A 15,621-nucleotide genomic window follows, 5' to 3' on the forward strand; every position below is an offset into this window, starting at 1 on the left:
GCCAGGCTCTGGTCACAGGCGAGAAGAGTAAGAACGGCTGCACTTCCTGCTGGTTGGCGGGCTTCGCACTGCTCCGAGCGTCTTCCTTGGCGCGTAGTTGAGATCAGCGCGTCTCTCTCTCTCTCTCTCTATTTGCTTACTTACCTACCTACCTACGTACCTATATATGTAGCCTCTTTGTCTATCTATAGCTGTCTCATGTATATATATATATGTATATATATATGTGTGTGTATATATATATATATATGAGATGCGCGTATTAATCTCAGACGGCAAGAAAGAGCGTCTCCGTTTGGATGGGCGTGTGAGGGGAACGGCTGTTGCTTTGTAATTCTCTGCGGCTGGAAAACTCCCTCGTTGTCCAAGTTTAGCGCCTTCCTGCCCCTCCCCTGCTGCCACCGCCGCTCTCGTACAGCCCCGCGTGGACAACTAGCCTTGCGGGCTAACCCGAGCCAGCCGGGGATTTTGAACCGGGCGACCCCAATGACTCTTCGGGAGAAACTCGCTGGCTCCGCGGCTCTGCAGTGAAAGGGCTCCGGCTCCCGCCGCCCGCTCCTTTTTCGTCGAAGTGGCCTCCGCCAAGTTGAGACGCCGCTCGGCGGAGCGGGACCCGCCATGGCCCAAGGCTCGGGGAGTCGAGAAGCTCCGTCCGTGATCGCTCCCAAGGGCGAGGAAGACGCCGAGATGTCTTCGGAGCCCGGAGCCTTTGAGCCGTCCGCGGCGTCTCTAGGGAAGAGAAGGGAACGGAGGAGCGGAGTCTTGCTCATCGGGTCCGCCGCCGCCGCCGAGCGCATTCCCAACCCCCCGGCAACAGACTCGGACCTCGGGCTCCTGGAAGCGGCCCGAGCGACCCCTCGGAGGAGCAGCATCATCAAGGTACGTTAAGATGGTACGTTTGCCTCGCCTGAGGGGACGAGATCCGGGGACGCGCCCGGCGCTGCCCCGACCAGGGAGGGCGAAGGTAGGCAGCTGGCCGATCCGGCAGCCAGGAGGAGATGCCCGCTGGGCGCTTTCCTCCACCGCGGTGGGAAGCAGATCGGGGTCGCCGAGTCCCGGAAAGGGGGAGGGGGGGGTCTTCGCCTTGGAAACAAGCACAAGGGGGAGCGTGTGCAGGAGGGCGGTGGGTGGGAAAGGAAGGAAGGAAGGAAGGAAGGAAGGAAGGAAGGAAGGAAGGAAGGAAGGAAGGAGCGACAAACGGCGAAGCTGAAGGCTGCGTTGTTGTGCTGCGGGAGCGGTGCGGCTGCTCCCCGAGAAAGGTCACGCACGCCGAGAGTTTATTTTAAGCCAGGTGGGGAGATTGGAGGAAATGGGCGTTGAAACGGCGCCGGTTAGAAGCCTCCGAGGCGGCGGCGGCGGCGGCTGTTTTTAAGTTTGCGTTGGATCATTCAGCACGCTTTGGGAGATGCTGTTTTAGGGGGAAGGAAGAATCGGCGGTAGTTTCATTTCGGAGAGAGGATGGGCGGGCGCTGGTGGTGGTGGTGGGGAAGGGAAGAGGAACTATCCGAGATATGAACCTCTCTCCACCTCTTTCTTCTGCCCTGGCTTCTGGTAGAGAGACGAGCGTGGGCTCCGTTCACTTTGCTTCCAATAAAATTATATTTATTTATATTTATTTATATTTATTTTATTACATTTATATCCCGCCCTTCTCCGAAGACTCAGGGCGGCTTTACAAGATTGCTTGCTTGCTTGCTTGCTTGCTTGCTTGTTTATTTATTATTTATTTATTTATTTATTTATTTATTTATTTATCCATCCATCCATCCATCCATCCATCCATCCATCCATCCATCCATCCATTAATTAATTATTGGGACTTCTATGCCGCCCTATCTCCCGAAGGACTCAGGGCGGCTAACAACAATAACATACAATAAATACAGAAGTTAAGTTAATATGGGATGATGATGATGATGATGATTTTTTATTTTATTTTTTATTTTAATTCCATTTATATCCCGCCCTTCTCCCAAGACTCAGGGCAGCTTACAAGCTTAGCAGTAGCCTTCATTCTATGTATATGCCTGCTTATTAGGGCTTTCACCCCCCCCCCCAAGCGGCATTATTACAAAGTCAGCTTATTGCCCCCAACAATCTGGGTCCTCATTTTACCTACCTCGGAAGGATGGAAGGCTGAGTCAACCTTGAGCCTGGTGGGACGCGAACCTGCACTAATTGCAGGCAGCTGGTGTTACTTAAGGAGGCATTAGCCCACTGCTCCATTATTATTATTATTATTATTATTATTATTATTATTATTATTATTATTATTATTATTATTATCATTATCATTATTATTATTATGATTTAAAAAAAGGAAGCTGCCCATGAAACAAAGAGTCCGTATCCCTTTCAGTACTACGGGTCTGTTTTCTTTCCAGGATTTCCCAGTTAGAACCAGCTTCTCCAAATAAATATTCAAATGTGTTGGATTTTAATTTCCAGCGTTTCCAATGAAGACCCATTTGGTTGGAGGACTGGGCATTCTGGGCTTGCAATCCCGCATGTCCGTCATCAGATTAAATGGGACGTGGGGTGTTGATTGATTGATTGATTGATTGATTGAGTGGGGAGAATTCCTAGAACAGATCTTGAATATGTGAGATGATTGATCTCTAATTATGACAGTGTGTGTGTAAAATGGCTTTTTAAGTGCTTTGCATAATAACAGCTGAAAAGTAAAAGGGTGAGCCAGAGGAGAATTCTGTGGAGTAAAAGTTTTAAGTTTGCTTTAAGTTTATTATGGTTCTTGCCTGTATTTTTCAGTGGCACGTTGTGCTCTTTATTAGTGCTTTAAACATCTGGAGGATACTATAGGTCACATTAAGCTATTCTGTCTAAAGAAACAACAATTACTCCAAATCCTGCATTCATCCATTTGTATGATGTTGTCCTTTTATTATTGTCTTAAAATATTATGAACACCTGGTAGATTTAAGCTTAATTTATCATTACAGAAGCAAGTTGACTCATATCAGAGGTGCTCTATCAGTAGTAGATACATTGCAGAAAAACTAAATGATGACCAGTATGGGGATGATGAAGCACAAGAATCCTAGTTGAATATAGAGAACTACAATAGTTGAAAACCAAAATAGATATACATGTGTGAAGGATTATAGTTTAATGAGGAAGCAGAAACAGGCAGCGGTAAAACCATTTGTATCCTCTGCAATAACCTGGACATACATTCAAAATTCACCCATTTTTCATTAGTATTCCATTGCAATTAACCAACTCTTTAGTGAAATCAATTACCTCACACAATCTGAATTAGCTAAGATTAATATGTGTTATTTTTAAAATTATGTATTAAAGGCTTTATTGATTGAAATATTTGAGTAAAATCATTGGAGCAGTTAGTGTTGAGAGAAAATGACACTACTTAAGGGGAAAATTGGCTGTTACAAATGCAGTTACAAATATAAAATCTTAGAAAAATCAATGTATTTTACAAATTATTTTTAAGACAAGTTTAGAAATGCTGAGAAATTTCCTTTAATCATTTACAACAGAAGATTTTAAAAATATTTTAGAAGATTGAATTCAATTTTTTATATTTATTCAGTTTCTCTATATAAAAATAGGGTGGTTGTTTCATAAGAGTTTTAGAAAGGTTAATGCTTGTACGTCTTTGCTTTTTTTCTGAAAAATAATTTGAATCAAGGGATAGTGAATGAAATATTAGGGAGATTTTAAATGGTCAAAGTTGCAGTCCTGTGTACAGTAACGAGAGAGCAAGAGTGACTGAATTCACCTTCCCTAATTCTGAGCATAATGCCTTGAACTGCACTCTTTTCTGTGCACTGAAGAATAAGGTGCTAACTTTCTCCAAAAGCCATTCGGTATTGGTTAAGTGTTGAAAGCTGTTGTTTAAATACCTCTGGAAAATAATGGTTTGGAGAAGGCTGGCAGAATCACTATGGAAGAATGTTTCACAAAATTATTTAGGAAAATGAATATCACTTTTTAATGTATAATTTGTTTGCTTGAGACACCCACTCATTTTGTTTCCCTATATTTGCACCTAGCATTAAGTTAGAGTGATTTGATTTTGCTATAATTTAGATCCTGGTTGAGTCCTGAAGTGGTTAAAAGGCCATGGTGAATTTAGCATAGTAAGGATTTCACAATTACCATGATGTCTGATTCGAAAACACATTATTAATCAAACAGCTTGGAATAAAAATCTCTAAAAGTTTTCCTTGAGAACCAGTAATGATTGATGTGTTTCTAAAACAACTGAATTTAAATTGAGATAGACCAATACTGCCCTACCAGCCAATGTAATAGCTGTTATTGATCCGTCAAATATTGATCTTCCTGCTCTGTTTGACGCTTATATATGTAAGCAGTCCTTCAGATAGCATGGATCAAGCCAATTTAGAAGTTAAAGACCAAACCTAGTGCCTTGAATTGAATGTAAATTCTGCAGCATAATGCAAATACTCAAAATACTCTACAGAATAGGTGCAATATAGTATAAAATAGCACCTTAAGAAGTTTTGTTGCTATGTGTTCTGTCACTGTATATAACTGCAGTTTTGAACACTGTCTAAAGCAGTGATGGCTAACCTTTTAGACAGCGAGTGCCCAAACCGCAACCCAAAACCCACTTACGGTATTTATCGCAAAGTGCCAGGGCCGCATCAGCATTGTAGTGCCCTCGGGGGTGGGGCAGGGAGGCACCTCTGAGTGCTGCCTCTGGCATGCAAATCCCAGGGGCACAAAAATGGGCCACCATGCTGCAAGGAGCAAAAACGGCTGCCGCCACGCCACGGGGTGCAGATACAAGGGGGCTGCACCACGCAAGAACGGGGCAGGGCTAGTGAGTATCACGCAGGCACTAGCCCCACCCCATTTGCAGCACGTGCGTGCTCGCGGTCCCATGCGTGCATGCGCGCATGTAAAATGCTTCCCCCTCCCTTTTCTTCCAGTCCACCAATCGACAATGGTTGGTGACCTCTGCTCTAACCCGTCTACTCGAGCTTGCTAGTTGGCTGCTTCACCTCCTTTGTGCTGGGCGGGGCTACTGCTCTGGGTGGCAGTGGAGGCCTGATGGACCTGCTGCTGGTGGCGGTGGCACGCGTGCCAACAGAGAGGCCTTTGAGTGCCGCCTCTGGCACATGTGCCATAGGTTTGCCACCACTGGTCTAAGGGTAGCCACTTTTACCCAACATTATTATAAGGCAGAGTTCCCCAACCTTTTCAGCTTTACAGACCGGCGGGGTTGAGGGAGAAGAGATGGTTCTGCACGAGTGGCAGGCATGTACGGATGTGCAGCTCCATTTGCACGTGTGCCTGCCACTCGTGCAAATGGAGCGTGCATATGTGCGCACATCCACTGTTTGCATTAGTGGGAATGCAGGCGCACATGCGTTTGCATTCTACTTCCATGCCCTGGTTCCAAATGGCTACGACCTGGAGATGGGCCACAGCCTGGGGCTGGGGACCTGTTGTAAGGTGTGCAGGGTCTCTGTATCAGTGAGATGGGTAGAGAAAAATAGGATGTTATGTGGCAGGAGAATCGACTACAGGACTGTCCAACAGTGAAGTATCTTGGCGTGACACACTCGACAGGATGTTCTCTTTTAAACAGTGTTGCCTGAACACTAAGGCTAAAGTCAGCTTGAGGAACAATATTATCAGGAAACTACACACAGGGAGCTCAACCAACTACGTTGCGCACATCAGCTTCGGCCTTGAGCGTCTTTGCAGCAGAGTACGCTGCTCCAGTGTGGGGTGCATCTGCACACGCGAAACAAGTTGATATCCCCGTCTGTGAAGCAGTAAGTGACAGGATGTCTCAAACCTACACAAATTAAGAAAATCTATCCTCTTGCTGGCACTGCCTCACCTAAGATCAGGAGAGAAGTAGCAGCGGATGCCAAGAGAACTAAGCAAGAGAATGATCTTCAATATCCTCTGAACAGACATAAGCTCGAAGCCCATAGTCTCAGATCTAGGAACAACTTTACGGCAAGAACAAATATTCTTAAGGGTATGCAAGAACAAAATCAAATTAAAAGATGGAGGAAAGAGACCATCGAGCAAGGAATAACATTAAAGGAGGATCTGGCTGAAGGATCTGACCTACCTTATATTACTTGGAGGACCCAGAATAGGTTGAGAGTTGGAGTGCCAATATGCCGAAGTGGAGGCTCTTAGCAGATAGCAATATGCTGTGTGAATGTGGAGATGCGCAGAAGCCGGCCCATCTGCTGGTATGTCAGCTACTATCAGAAACATGTACCGATAATCACTTACTTTGGCCAATGACAGTGCCAAGAAGGTGGCTTCATTCTGGCAGTTTAAAGTTTGATCTAGACATGGAAGAAGAAGTGAAATGAGTGGAATAAAAATCTATCCAATACATAATATTAAGAAAAGACCTACGTGATATTAGGAGTTGTTCGAACTATTATTCCATATGAACTAAAAGGTTCTGGTGAAACTAATGCTATAGGTGGAATGGTTATTGCTTCTGGATGCTCATTCATTTCCTACTTCAGTGCAATTTACATTCTTTTTGGGAACTAACTTAAGACTTTGATGTGGGTTGAGATGCTGATATAGTCAAAGTTTAAATGAGTTGCTTAGTCCAGTTTAAATCTTTCCAATTAGTCCATTCTGTTCATCTTCTTCATGACTAACCAGTTCTGCATAGTTTCAGTAATATTTTTTCCAGTCTCAGAGCTTTTTAATTCTTCCAGTAAACCAACAATCTAGTATACTTTAAATCTGTTTCCTCTGATGCCACATGTATTTTGAATCCCTTGCTTCAAACCACCTTTCTTTCCAATGTAGTTCCAAATAAAATTAAGACTTAGTTTGTATAATGCTTGCAAAACAATTAAGGCGTACTGTATTGAAAAGTAGAGATACTATCTTTTCCTCTCTTCTTGTGTCTATCTTCACAACATTCAAACCTCAAATTTGCTTGAAACAGTTCAGCACTATTAAGTTTAAAGCATCTTATAGCTCTTTAAAAAAATAATACATTTAGCGTGACAAATGTTTGTGACTAGACATGCTTGTAGTATTTTTTTAACAGAAGACTGTTTCCTGTTCTTTAGTTCGCCTTGATGTTATTTTCACATATTTGCAGAATTAAAAATAGGTTCCAGCTCTGAGGTTGTGTTCTGGGAATATAAGGCATGAGTTCTTTCTGGCTGCAAGTTTTTTAGAGAAAGAAAGAGAGGTTGTGCATTTCTGGATTTAATATGCTATTACTCCTAATTTAGAGTTGACATTAATAGAGTGGCACAATCATGTGCCAGGATATAACATGCTGTATATCTAGTAATCAATATGGCTTAGTTGTCACAGTGTCAGCTTGTTCCAAATGCAAAAGTTGGCAATTTGAGACTAGCTTTGTACTTTTATTTTATGCAGTGGCTTTGTGAGGATTTTTCAGAATGAACTAATTAACGTCTTCTGAGCTCTTGTTGAAAAGGAACAGTTTTGCATTATTTCTTTTGGAGATACAGGGCAAACAGTCGCACCTCATCAGAATTTCCTTCTCGCTCCTGAGGTTCATATCCGTATCCTTCCCAGTCAGTTTGGGGGTAGAGGTAGTTTTGCCTCTGCCTGTTTGCTCCGCCTCCTGTGTGTGAAAACAAAAACGGTGAGGGAAGAACAAAAATAGGTGGGGGAAAAGGACAGACTGAAATATTATATTTTACGCAGTCCCATTGGTCAACTGAGAAAGTCCTGGTCATGTCAGAAAGTTTACACAGCATCAAGGGGAGAACATTTGTGGCGCAGCATGTCTGCATTTATGAAGTTTGGGAAGCAGTGCGGATATTGACTAAGCTACAACCAGAAGACCTTCAAATTTGGATCGAAATACAATATAGTGATTTACCGAATAAGCTTGATTCCTCAGTTAAGATGCTTCACAAGGTTGCTGTGAGATGTAATCAACCTATCTTCTTCAACCTAGGAAACCTCATAATGATGGCTGGGGAATTTAGGGAATTAAAATCAAACAAAGGTGGAGGGCACGAGGTTGGTGAAATCTAGTTGAAAATAACATCATACAGTATGCACTGTTACCATGTAGGCCTGAAATTTTTCTGCTTATTCCATATAGTTTTTTCCCCTTGCAGTATGCTGTTCAATAGGAAACAACATTATATTGCAGGAAAAAGAATATTGAGTATGAAAGAACTCCAGTTAAGTATCAAAACGGAAAACTGCACAAGATTAAATCATTGCTTTTCTTTTTAATTGTGATTTTATGTTTCCATATGTTTTCCACTAATTGACAAAAGTATAGCAGAATACACTTATCTGAGAATGCTCAAGTGGTCCTTTCTGAATGAAATTATCCCAAGTCCTATATACTGAAGTTCTGAAAAGAGGTAAAGGTAAAGGTTCCCCCGCACATGCGTGCTAGTCGTTTCCGACTCTAGGGGCCGGTGCTCATCTCCATTTCAGAGCCAAAGAGCCAGCGCTTGTCCGAGGACGTCTCCGTGGTCATGTGGCCGGCATGACTAGCACGGAACACTGTTACCTTCCCACCGTAGTGGTCCCTATTTTTCTACTTGCATTTTTACGTGCTTTCGAACTGCTAGGTGGGCAGAAGCTGGGACGAGTAACAGGCGCTCACTCTGCTATGCGGCACTCGGGATTCGATCCACCAAACTGCCGACCTTCTGATCGACAAGCTCAGTGTCCTAACCCACTGAGCCACCGCGTCTCTTCTCTGAAAAGGTATACTTTTATCCTAATCTAATTTTTCCTTCATTTTAAACTGCTCTTTAAAGTCCAATATAGTAAAATCCTCTCTAAACTAAACAGAATCACTACATGTCCTAGATAGAACAATTCAATTCTGGGAGTTGAAGTCCACAAGTCATAAAAGGGCCAAGTTTGAAGAGCCCTGTTCTAGAAGAACAATTCCAGAACAGTGCTTTTTCTCTGTACCACTGCATGACTAATAATCATGCTGATTTCATTTGAAAGACAAATCTGTGGACTACATTGAGTTTGATTTAGAAATAAGTACCTGCATTTTCTTATCTTGTACTTTGTTCATGTGGTCTTATGGATCTGATCTTATTTTGGTTTCTAACCTGATGTTGAAACCAGCTAAAGCTAGCCCTTTCCAAACTCTACCTAGATATGTAGCCTGCTTCATCATATTTTGCAATATCTAGGGGTAAGTAGTGCTGATGAACTCAATAAGTTTAATATTCATTTACGAGTTTTTTTATTTTCAAACTATGTTCTTCTCTTTTCCATCCCGTATCAGCAGTACTAAAGACAAAACAGCATTTTATTGTTTTACACTCTGCACTAACTCAGTTGTCAAACTCTATTTGACAACTAGAACGAACGCTGAGCGATAGATGAGAAGAAGGGTCTTTACACTTCTGGGTCTGATTCTTATATGTTATATTGTTGTTAATTAAGTGGGTATATGTAAGAGACAGGGAACTTTGTATGTTTCTCTCTCTTGGGCTTCAGATTTTATCAACTTTTCTGTCTTCAAAATGCAGTTGAGATAGAAAGGAAACTTTTCTGACATCGTGTACCTGTTTATAAACAGAACTTTGACTTCAGATAGATTGAATAGTCATAGATAGTTAGCTTAAATCTCAATTCTCTATCCAAGAAAACTATACTCTTTTGAGTTTCAGCACTTTTTTTTTAAATAGGAAGCTGTGATGCAATTAGTATTCTTTCAGTTTTGCTGATGTTTGGGAACATATCCCTTAACAAGGGCTTCTGCTGAATTCAATGGGTCTAAAAAAATTGCATGTGTAAGCAATATTTAAATGGTATTTCACCATTATAAAGAGAAATTTAATAAAGGATTATAATTTTAGATTTATTTTAATATAGAGCTGTTCATTTACTTCCTCAATCCTCAATTAAATTAGATTGCGATAATCCTTAATTAAACTTTCAGAGCAAGAAAAAGCATAGAGAGAAACCAACAGGCCTCCCAGGATACTTTTGCAAAGAAATATCACAAAACAGATCTTTCAGTTCATTACAGTCAGGAATTTTCCAAAGAAAAGTGGATTTCTACTTTTATCTACAGTTTCTGCAGTTTATAAACCATTGTCATTGCATTCAGTCCAGTTCATCATCACCAATTTTATGGTCTTTCCTATGGTTTTCAAATTGATAAAGTTTGCATATACGGCCCATACTACAGTACTAAACTTTCCTATAGTTTCCATCTTTCTTGACACCTCTGCTGCAAATTCAAAGATGAAGGAAATTAAAATTTGCCAAAAGAAGCAAACAGTTCAGGCATCCCCTTCCCTTCTTCTTTCATTTCTTAGCTGGTTGCCAGATGTTTTTGTATAAAATCCAGGAATTTGTGATATATGCTCATATTTTAAAATAGGAACAATCCTCACTTCAAGTGCAAGCTTTTATCTCCAATATATGCATCCCTAATTACTGAGCTCACTGACTGTGTGGAAGGAAGATTGGAATAGAGGACACAAAACGCTCCTTTTCCCTTCAGAAAAGAATAAAACAAAACAAAGGTTAGAGTTGCATCGGTGATAGAAAGAGATCAAATATCAAACATTTAAGAAAGAAGACTAAATCCATTCTAAATCTTTATCCTAATACTGTAACATCTGGATCACAAATGCGGCATGTAAAACATATCGCAGCCCATTTACCTGAGGTGACTTTTCCCCCCCAATATCTTACACTTCTGTAAACCAGAGGTCCCCAACCTTTTGGGCACCAGGGACCAGTTCTGTGGAGAAAGGTTTTTCCATGGACCAGAGAGTGCGTGATTTTGTGTGCTGCCTGCATCCCACAGATGAAGCTTTGCTTATTTGAACTGGTTGCTGGCATGCCGTGGCCCGGTACCAGTCCATGGACCGGGGGTTGGGGACCCCTGTCCTAAACAATTGTTATTTCTCTATGCTTCTGGGTATGGAATTGGCATATTGACTTGTTGATGAGAAGAGCTTGATGTTTGCTTAATAATTCTTTGTCCAAAGAAAAGGGGGGGGGGAATAAAAAAGGTAAAGACAAAAAAAACTATGATTGAGTTCACATGCCTCATTAAACTTACATGTGGTTTGTTTACTTTTGACTTTATATATCAGTTTCAGCCATTTTGTTTATGGGTTAATTCTATGTATGAACTCAGCCACTGTATTTTATTCAGAAAATCAAGATTTAAATATAATAAGCAGATCTAGCTGTACTCTTTATCCAGCAACATGTCAGAGATCCCAAAATGTTACATATAGAGAAGAGAATCAGAATTTCAAGAAGGCCAGGTAATACTTTTGAGCTTACTAAGGGTGGGTAGATGGATGGGCAAGAAATGTATATGTGTGTATTAGATTTATATATTGCTGTCACTTCAGGAGCCTGAAGTACTCTATGTAGCATTCTCTTCTCCTTTTATTTTCCCACAACAAATTTGTCAGGTATGTTGGAATGAAAGAGATGGGCTGTTCAGTGGGAGGATTCAGCCAGTTCGCACCAATTCGGCAGAACTAGTAGCTAATTTTTTGTTGCTCAGGCCCAGAACGGATTTCCGGAAGCAGCATCCACACAGAGAACTGGTTGTTCATATATTTCCCACCCACTGGGTCTGTTCCAAAGCTACTCAGTGAGCTTCCATGGCTGAAAATACACTTGGATCTCCCTTGTGCAGAACCAACACCTTCACTACTATTTTATATGCCACCTACACCTCTAGAAGAGATGGGCAGTATACAAGTCTAATAAATAAAATACTATTTCGAGTAAGCTTTTTTCATTGGGAACTACACTTCTATAAGCAGCATGATTTATTCTTAAATCCATACAGTATTACTGGACATCTGCACAGGGACACATGTAAGTTATTAAACCTTCCTTAAAACATTAATCTTAAACAGCGAGATCTCCCTCTTCTGCAGGTGTAATGCTACTGAGATGGTTTGTGTAATGCTGTACAGTTGCATTATAAACACAGATGGTAACGTGCTATATATGAGTTTAAACTTCTATCTTATAACAATAATTCTATGCACTGAAGGATTCCAGCAATTTATTTATACATTTTATACATATTAATTACTGCCGAAATCCAAAAAATGATCCCCCAGGGTCCCACTCTTCTCACAGATGTCTTCTTTGACATTATTCAGGATCCCTCTGCCCTATTTCACTCTTCGTTTTGCGAATGGCTATGCCAAAGCTAACTCTGAAGTTTTGAGGTGAAGGCAATTGGATTCACAGAGTATGTTAAACCATGGTTTGTTTAAAAGCTGCTTTGAGAGCTGTTGTACTAAGTGTACAACAGCTTTTGCCTCTGTGTGAAAAGAACATTGTTCATTAGTGCCCTATCTAGGATGAAATTGGGATGAGCACATTGATGATTGACAAACTTGAGAAGTCAATAAAGGTGGATCTCAACTTAAAACTGTTTAGTGACCGTTCAGTTACAACCGCACAGAAAAAAGTGATTTATGACCATTTTTCACACGACCGTTGCAACATTCCAGTGGTCATGTGATCAAAATTCAGACACTTGGCAACTGGCTCATAGTTATGACGGTCGCAGTGTCCCAGAGTCATGTGGTTACCTTTTGCAACCTTCTGACAAAGTCAGTGGGGAAACCAGATTCACTTAACAACATTGTTGTTAATGTAACTATTGCAGTGATTCATTTAACAACTGTGGCAGGAAAGGTCATAAAATGGGGCAAAATTAACTTAAGAACTGTCTTGCTTAGCGACAAAAAATTTGGGCTCATAAGTTGTCCTAAGTCAAGGACTACCGGTACAGAATGATTGAATGGCCTTCTTGTGGCCCTGACTCCATTTATTAACAATCATTGTTTTGGCTACACTCTCTTTGAACTCAGAAATTATTTTTAAGGTTAAATTATAGTGCTGGTTTAGTTCAACTAAATTTCTTTCTATGTTGCATTCTTTTTTATCCGTGTCACATTTATTTTTGTTACTATTCTTCCTTTTTATGTCATCCTGGGTTGTTATGACCTGCAATCAGAATGATAAATTTATAGCTTGCTTTATATAGATTTAATTTAAACATTTGCAATCACACTAAAATAGTATATATGCTAGTGTAAAAAGACTTTTATTTTAGAGTATCTATGGGATTCGTGAAGGTGTGCACAGATTTTGAATAGGCAAGATTTCTTTTCCCCATAGAGAATATTAAACACGTCTCTGGTCTCTGTAAGCTTTTCATATCTTTTTTTTGTAATGGAATAAGAAAGCTGAGGCTGAAATCCAGTTATAACCTTCCAGTAATAGAAGGGGCTCTGCTGAACAAATAAATTCCCCCCACCCCCTTTTTTTTCTCATGTCCTCTTCCGATTTGTTTTGGAATATTTACCAATAATCCGAAGCAGATGTAGGAAATATTATGTAGGAAGGGAGAACAAAAGAAAATAGAGGGAATGAAGTTCTTTCGTACAAAGAGAAGTCCATGTTTTTGGATGCTGTTACCCTGTTTTGTTTCAGCTGATGACAAACTAACTTCAGTATGGAATCTACAATCAGTTAAGTTATAAAGCAGGTCAGGAAAGGGTTAAAAGTAATACATCTGGAAACTAGTATTGTATCAATATTTGTATATCAGCTCAGCTATTCCTCAACTTACAAAATAATGAAGCCCAGAATTTCTGTGATGGTTGTAAGTCGAGACACCCATGTGTTTCACCCAATTTTATTCCCATTTTTTCGTGGTGGTCATAAAGCAAATGCAGCTGTCATAAAGCAAGTTAATGCATTCCTATGGGCGTTTTTTTGATGAAAACCAGCTGAAACATCACAAATTGCAATCATGATTGGAATGCTGCAACTGGTCATAAAAGTGAGCTGGTTGCCAAGCATGTGTAATGAAGTCATACAACTTTGTGTGTGTGCACGCGCGCGCGCACACACACACACCACTATTGGAACTCCAGAATCAGGTCCCGAGTATCTTTGAGAGAGGGTCCATTTTATCTTGCCTTCCCATAAGCTGTTTTGCTCTCCAGCAATTACTTTTTGTAATGCAGGTTTCATTTTTCTCTTGCAAATTAATTTATTGCTAATGCAAAACCTTTCTTAGAAACTTGTCTTTTTTTCTCTCTCAGCACAGAATTTATTAACTATATAAAGGAACTAGAAAGCCTTTTGAAATTTGCTAGGGAGATTAACACTCATTGTACTCATTTGTTATAACAAAGTCTTACAAAGTATGGACTTCCTAGTCGGTGATGCAGTGTCACTGCGCACGAGAATGAATTTATGATAAAACAAATAATATCCTTACAAATGCTATCCAGGCTGAGTCCTTGTTTATACTGGCAAACCTAGGAATGGATATGACATGCATGGAAATAAAGATGGATTTTAAGGCAACTAATCTATACATGATTCTAATAATACAGGACAGCCTGAAGAACTACAGCCTTCTAGATGTTTTTCAATCATCCACTATATGGCCCGTAATAAAGAATGTTGAGAGTTACAGTATATCTCATCAACAGTTGGAATCCTTCAACTATAACCTGGGACAGCCTGGCTTCTCACAAGCCAAAGGTGGGAGAATGTATAGCTTCAAAACTAAGCCCTGTATATTAATATATGTTTTAATATGTACATTGCCTCTTGATTTGGATTATCCAATTTATCCATATAAACTTTTATTATATGTTTGCTGCACTAAATATGTTGATCCCAATATATGACTAAAATTTGGTGTGTATTTTGCTGCTTTTGTGTTAATTTGATTGGCATTACAGGGAATAGATAATTAAGGCTGCTATCCCATCCCATTAAACTGGATGTGAGCTCCAGGGATCAATTCCAGAGAGAAATGTGTAAGATTATATTTTAAAATGAAATTTGTTACAGCCCTCTCAAACTTCAGCTACATCCTCATCTCTCTGCCAACACACTATGGAAACTTAGGTTGTTGGTGATGGTGAGGATTGGATCAGACCCAATGTGATAACTGGCTGTAGTTTGCATTGCAGCGATCTACAGTATCTATATACCACTAATTTCTCCTGTATGTTTATCTGTTTGTATGTTTATCTATTTCAATTAGCCGAAATGGTGCATTATGTATAGCGCAACAATTTTTGAATTAAACATTTTGGGTTGGTGTGTGTAGAAAGGGATGCACAATGGAACAAAAAAGGTGCAGCAAGTGTCAGGGTAGGTACATGGGGATGTGCAAATGGTAGGTGAGTAAATATCTCTGAAAGGATGGCACAATAGATCATGGGTATTAATATGAATTAAGGAAACACCTGTTTACCCTATCTGTACAAAATGTTAAATGTTGGGAGAGAGTAATTTTGCACAATGTAATGCTATGAACTTAATTATATAGTTTCTGATGTTAATTTTGGTGCAAAATTCTGGTATTTCCCCTGCTCTTTCTAAACAAAATGTTCTCCAGCCAGCCTGTACTGCATTCGGTCATATGTGCTTTATTATTCCCTTGATTAAAATGACAGTTCAGCTAATGGAATACAATGACTCCCCTATGAGTTTATTCGGTGCCAATAACCTTGATTTTTGCAGAACAGTGAAAACCCGTGAATTATAGCTGACATGTTCTTTTTCTCATAACACTTAAAAAGACTTGTTCTGTTTATTTTCCAGAATTAC

At 40.3% G+C, this 15,621-nt stretch overlaps 1 protein-coding gene across 1 annotated transcript in view; it reads left to right on the forward strand.

Annotated features, from left to right (window-relative positions):
- Window positions 1-618: 618 nt before the first annotated feature.
- PLCL1 (phospholipase C like 1 (inactive)) overlaps window positions 619-15,621 on the forward strand; it is a gene marked incomplete at its 5' end in the record, with an annotated part of 207,691 nt that continues 192,688 nt past the window's right edge. Inside the window, one exon of the mRNA XM_083349714.1 lies at window positions 619-879. Coding sequence (XP_083205840.1) covers window positions 619-879 — 261 coding nt within the window. The remainder of the gene's footprint in view (window positions 880-15,621) is intronic.

The sequence above is a fragment of the Vipera ursinii genome (genome assembly GCF_947247035.1).
Source record: "Vipera ursinii genome assembly, chromosome: 1".
Classification (NCBI taxonomy): domain Eukaryota; kingdom Metazoa; phylum Chordata; class Lepidosauria; order Squamata; family Viperidae; genus Vipera; species Vipera ursinii.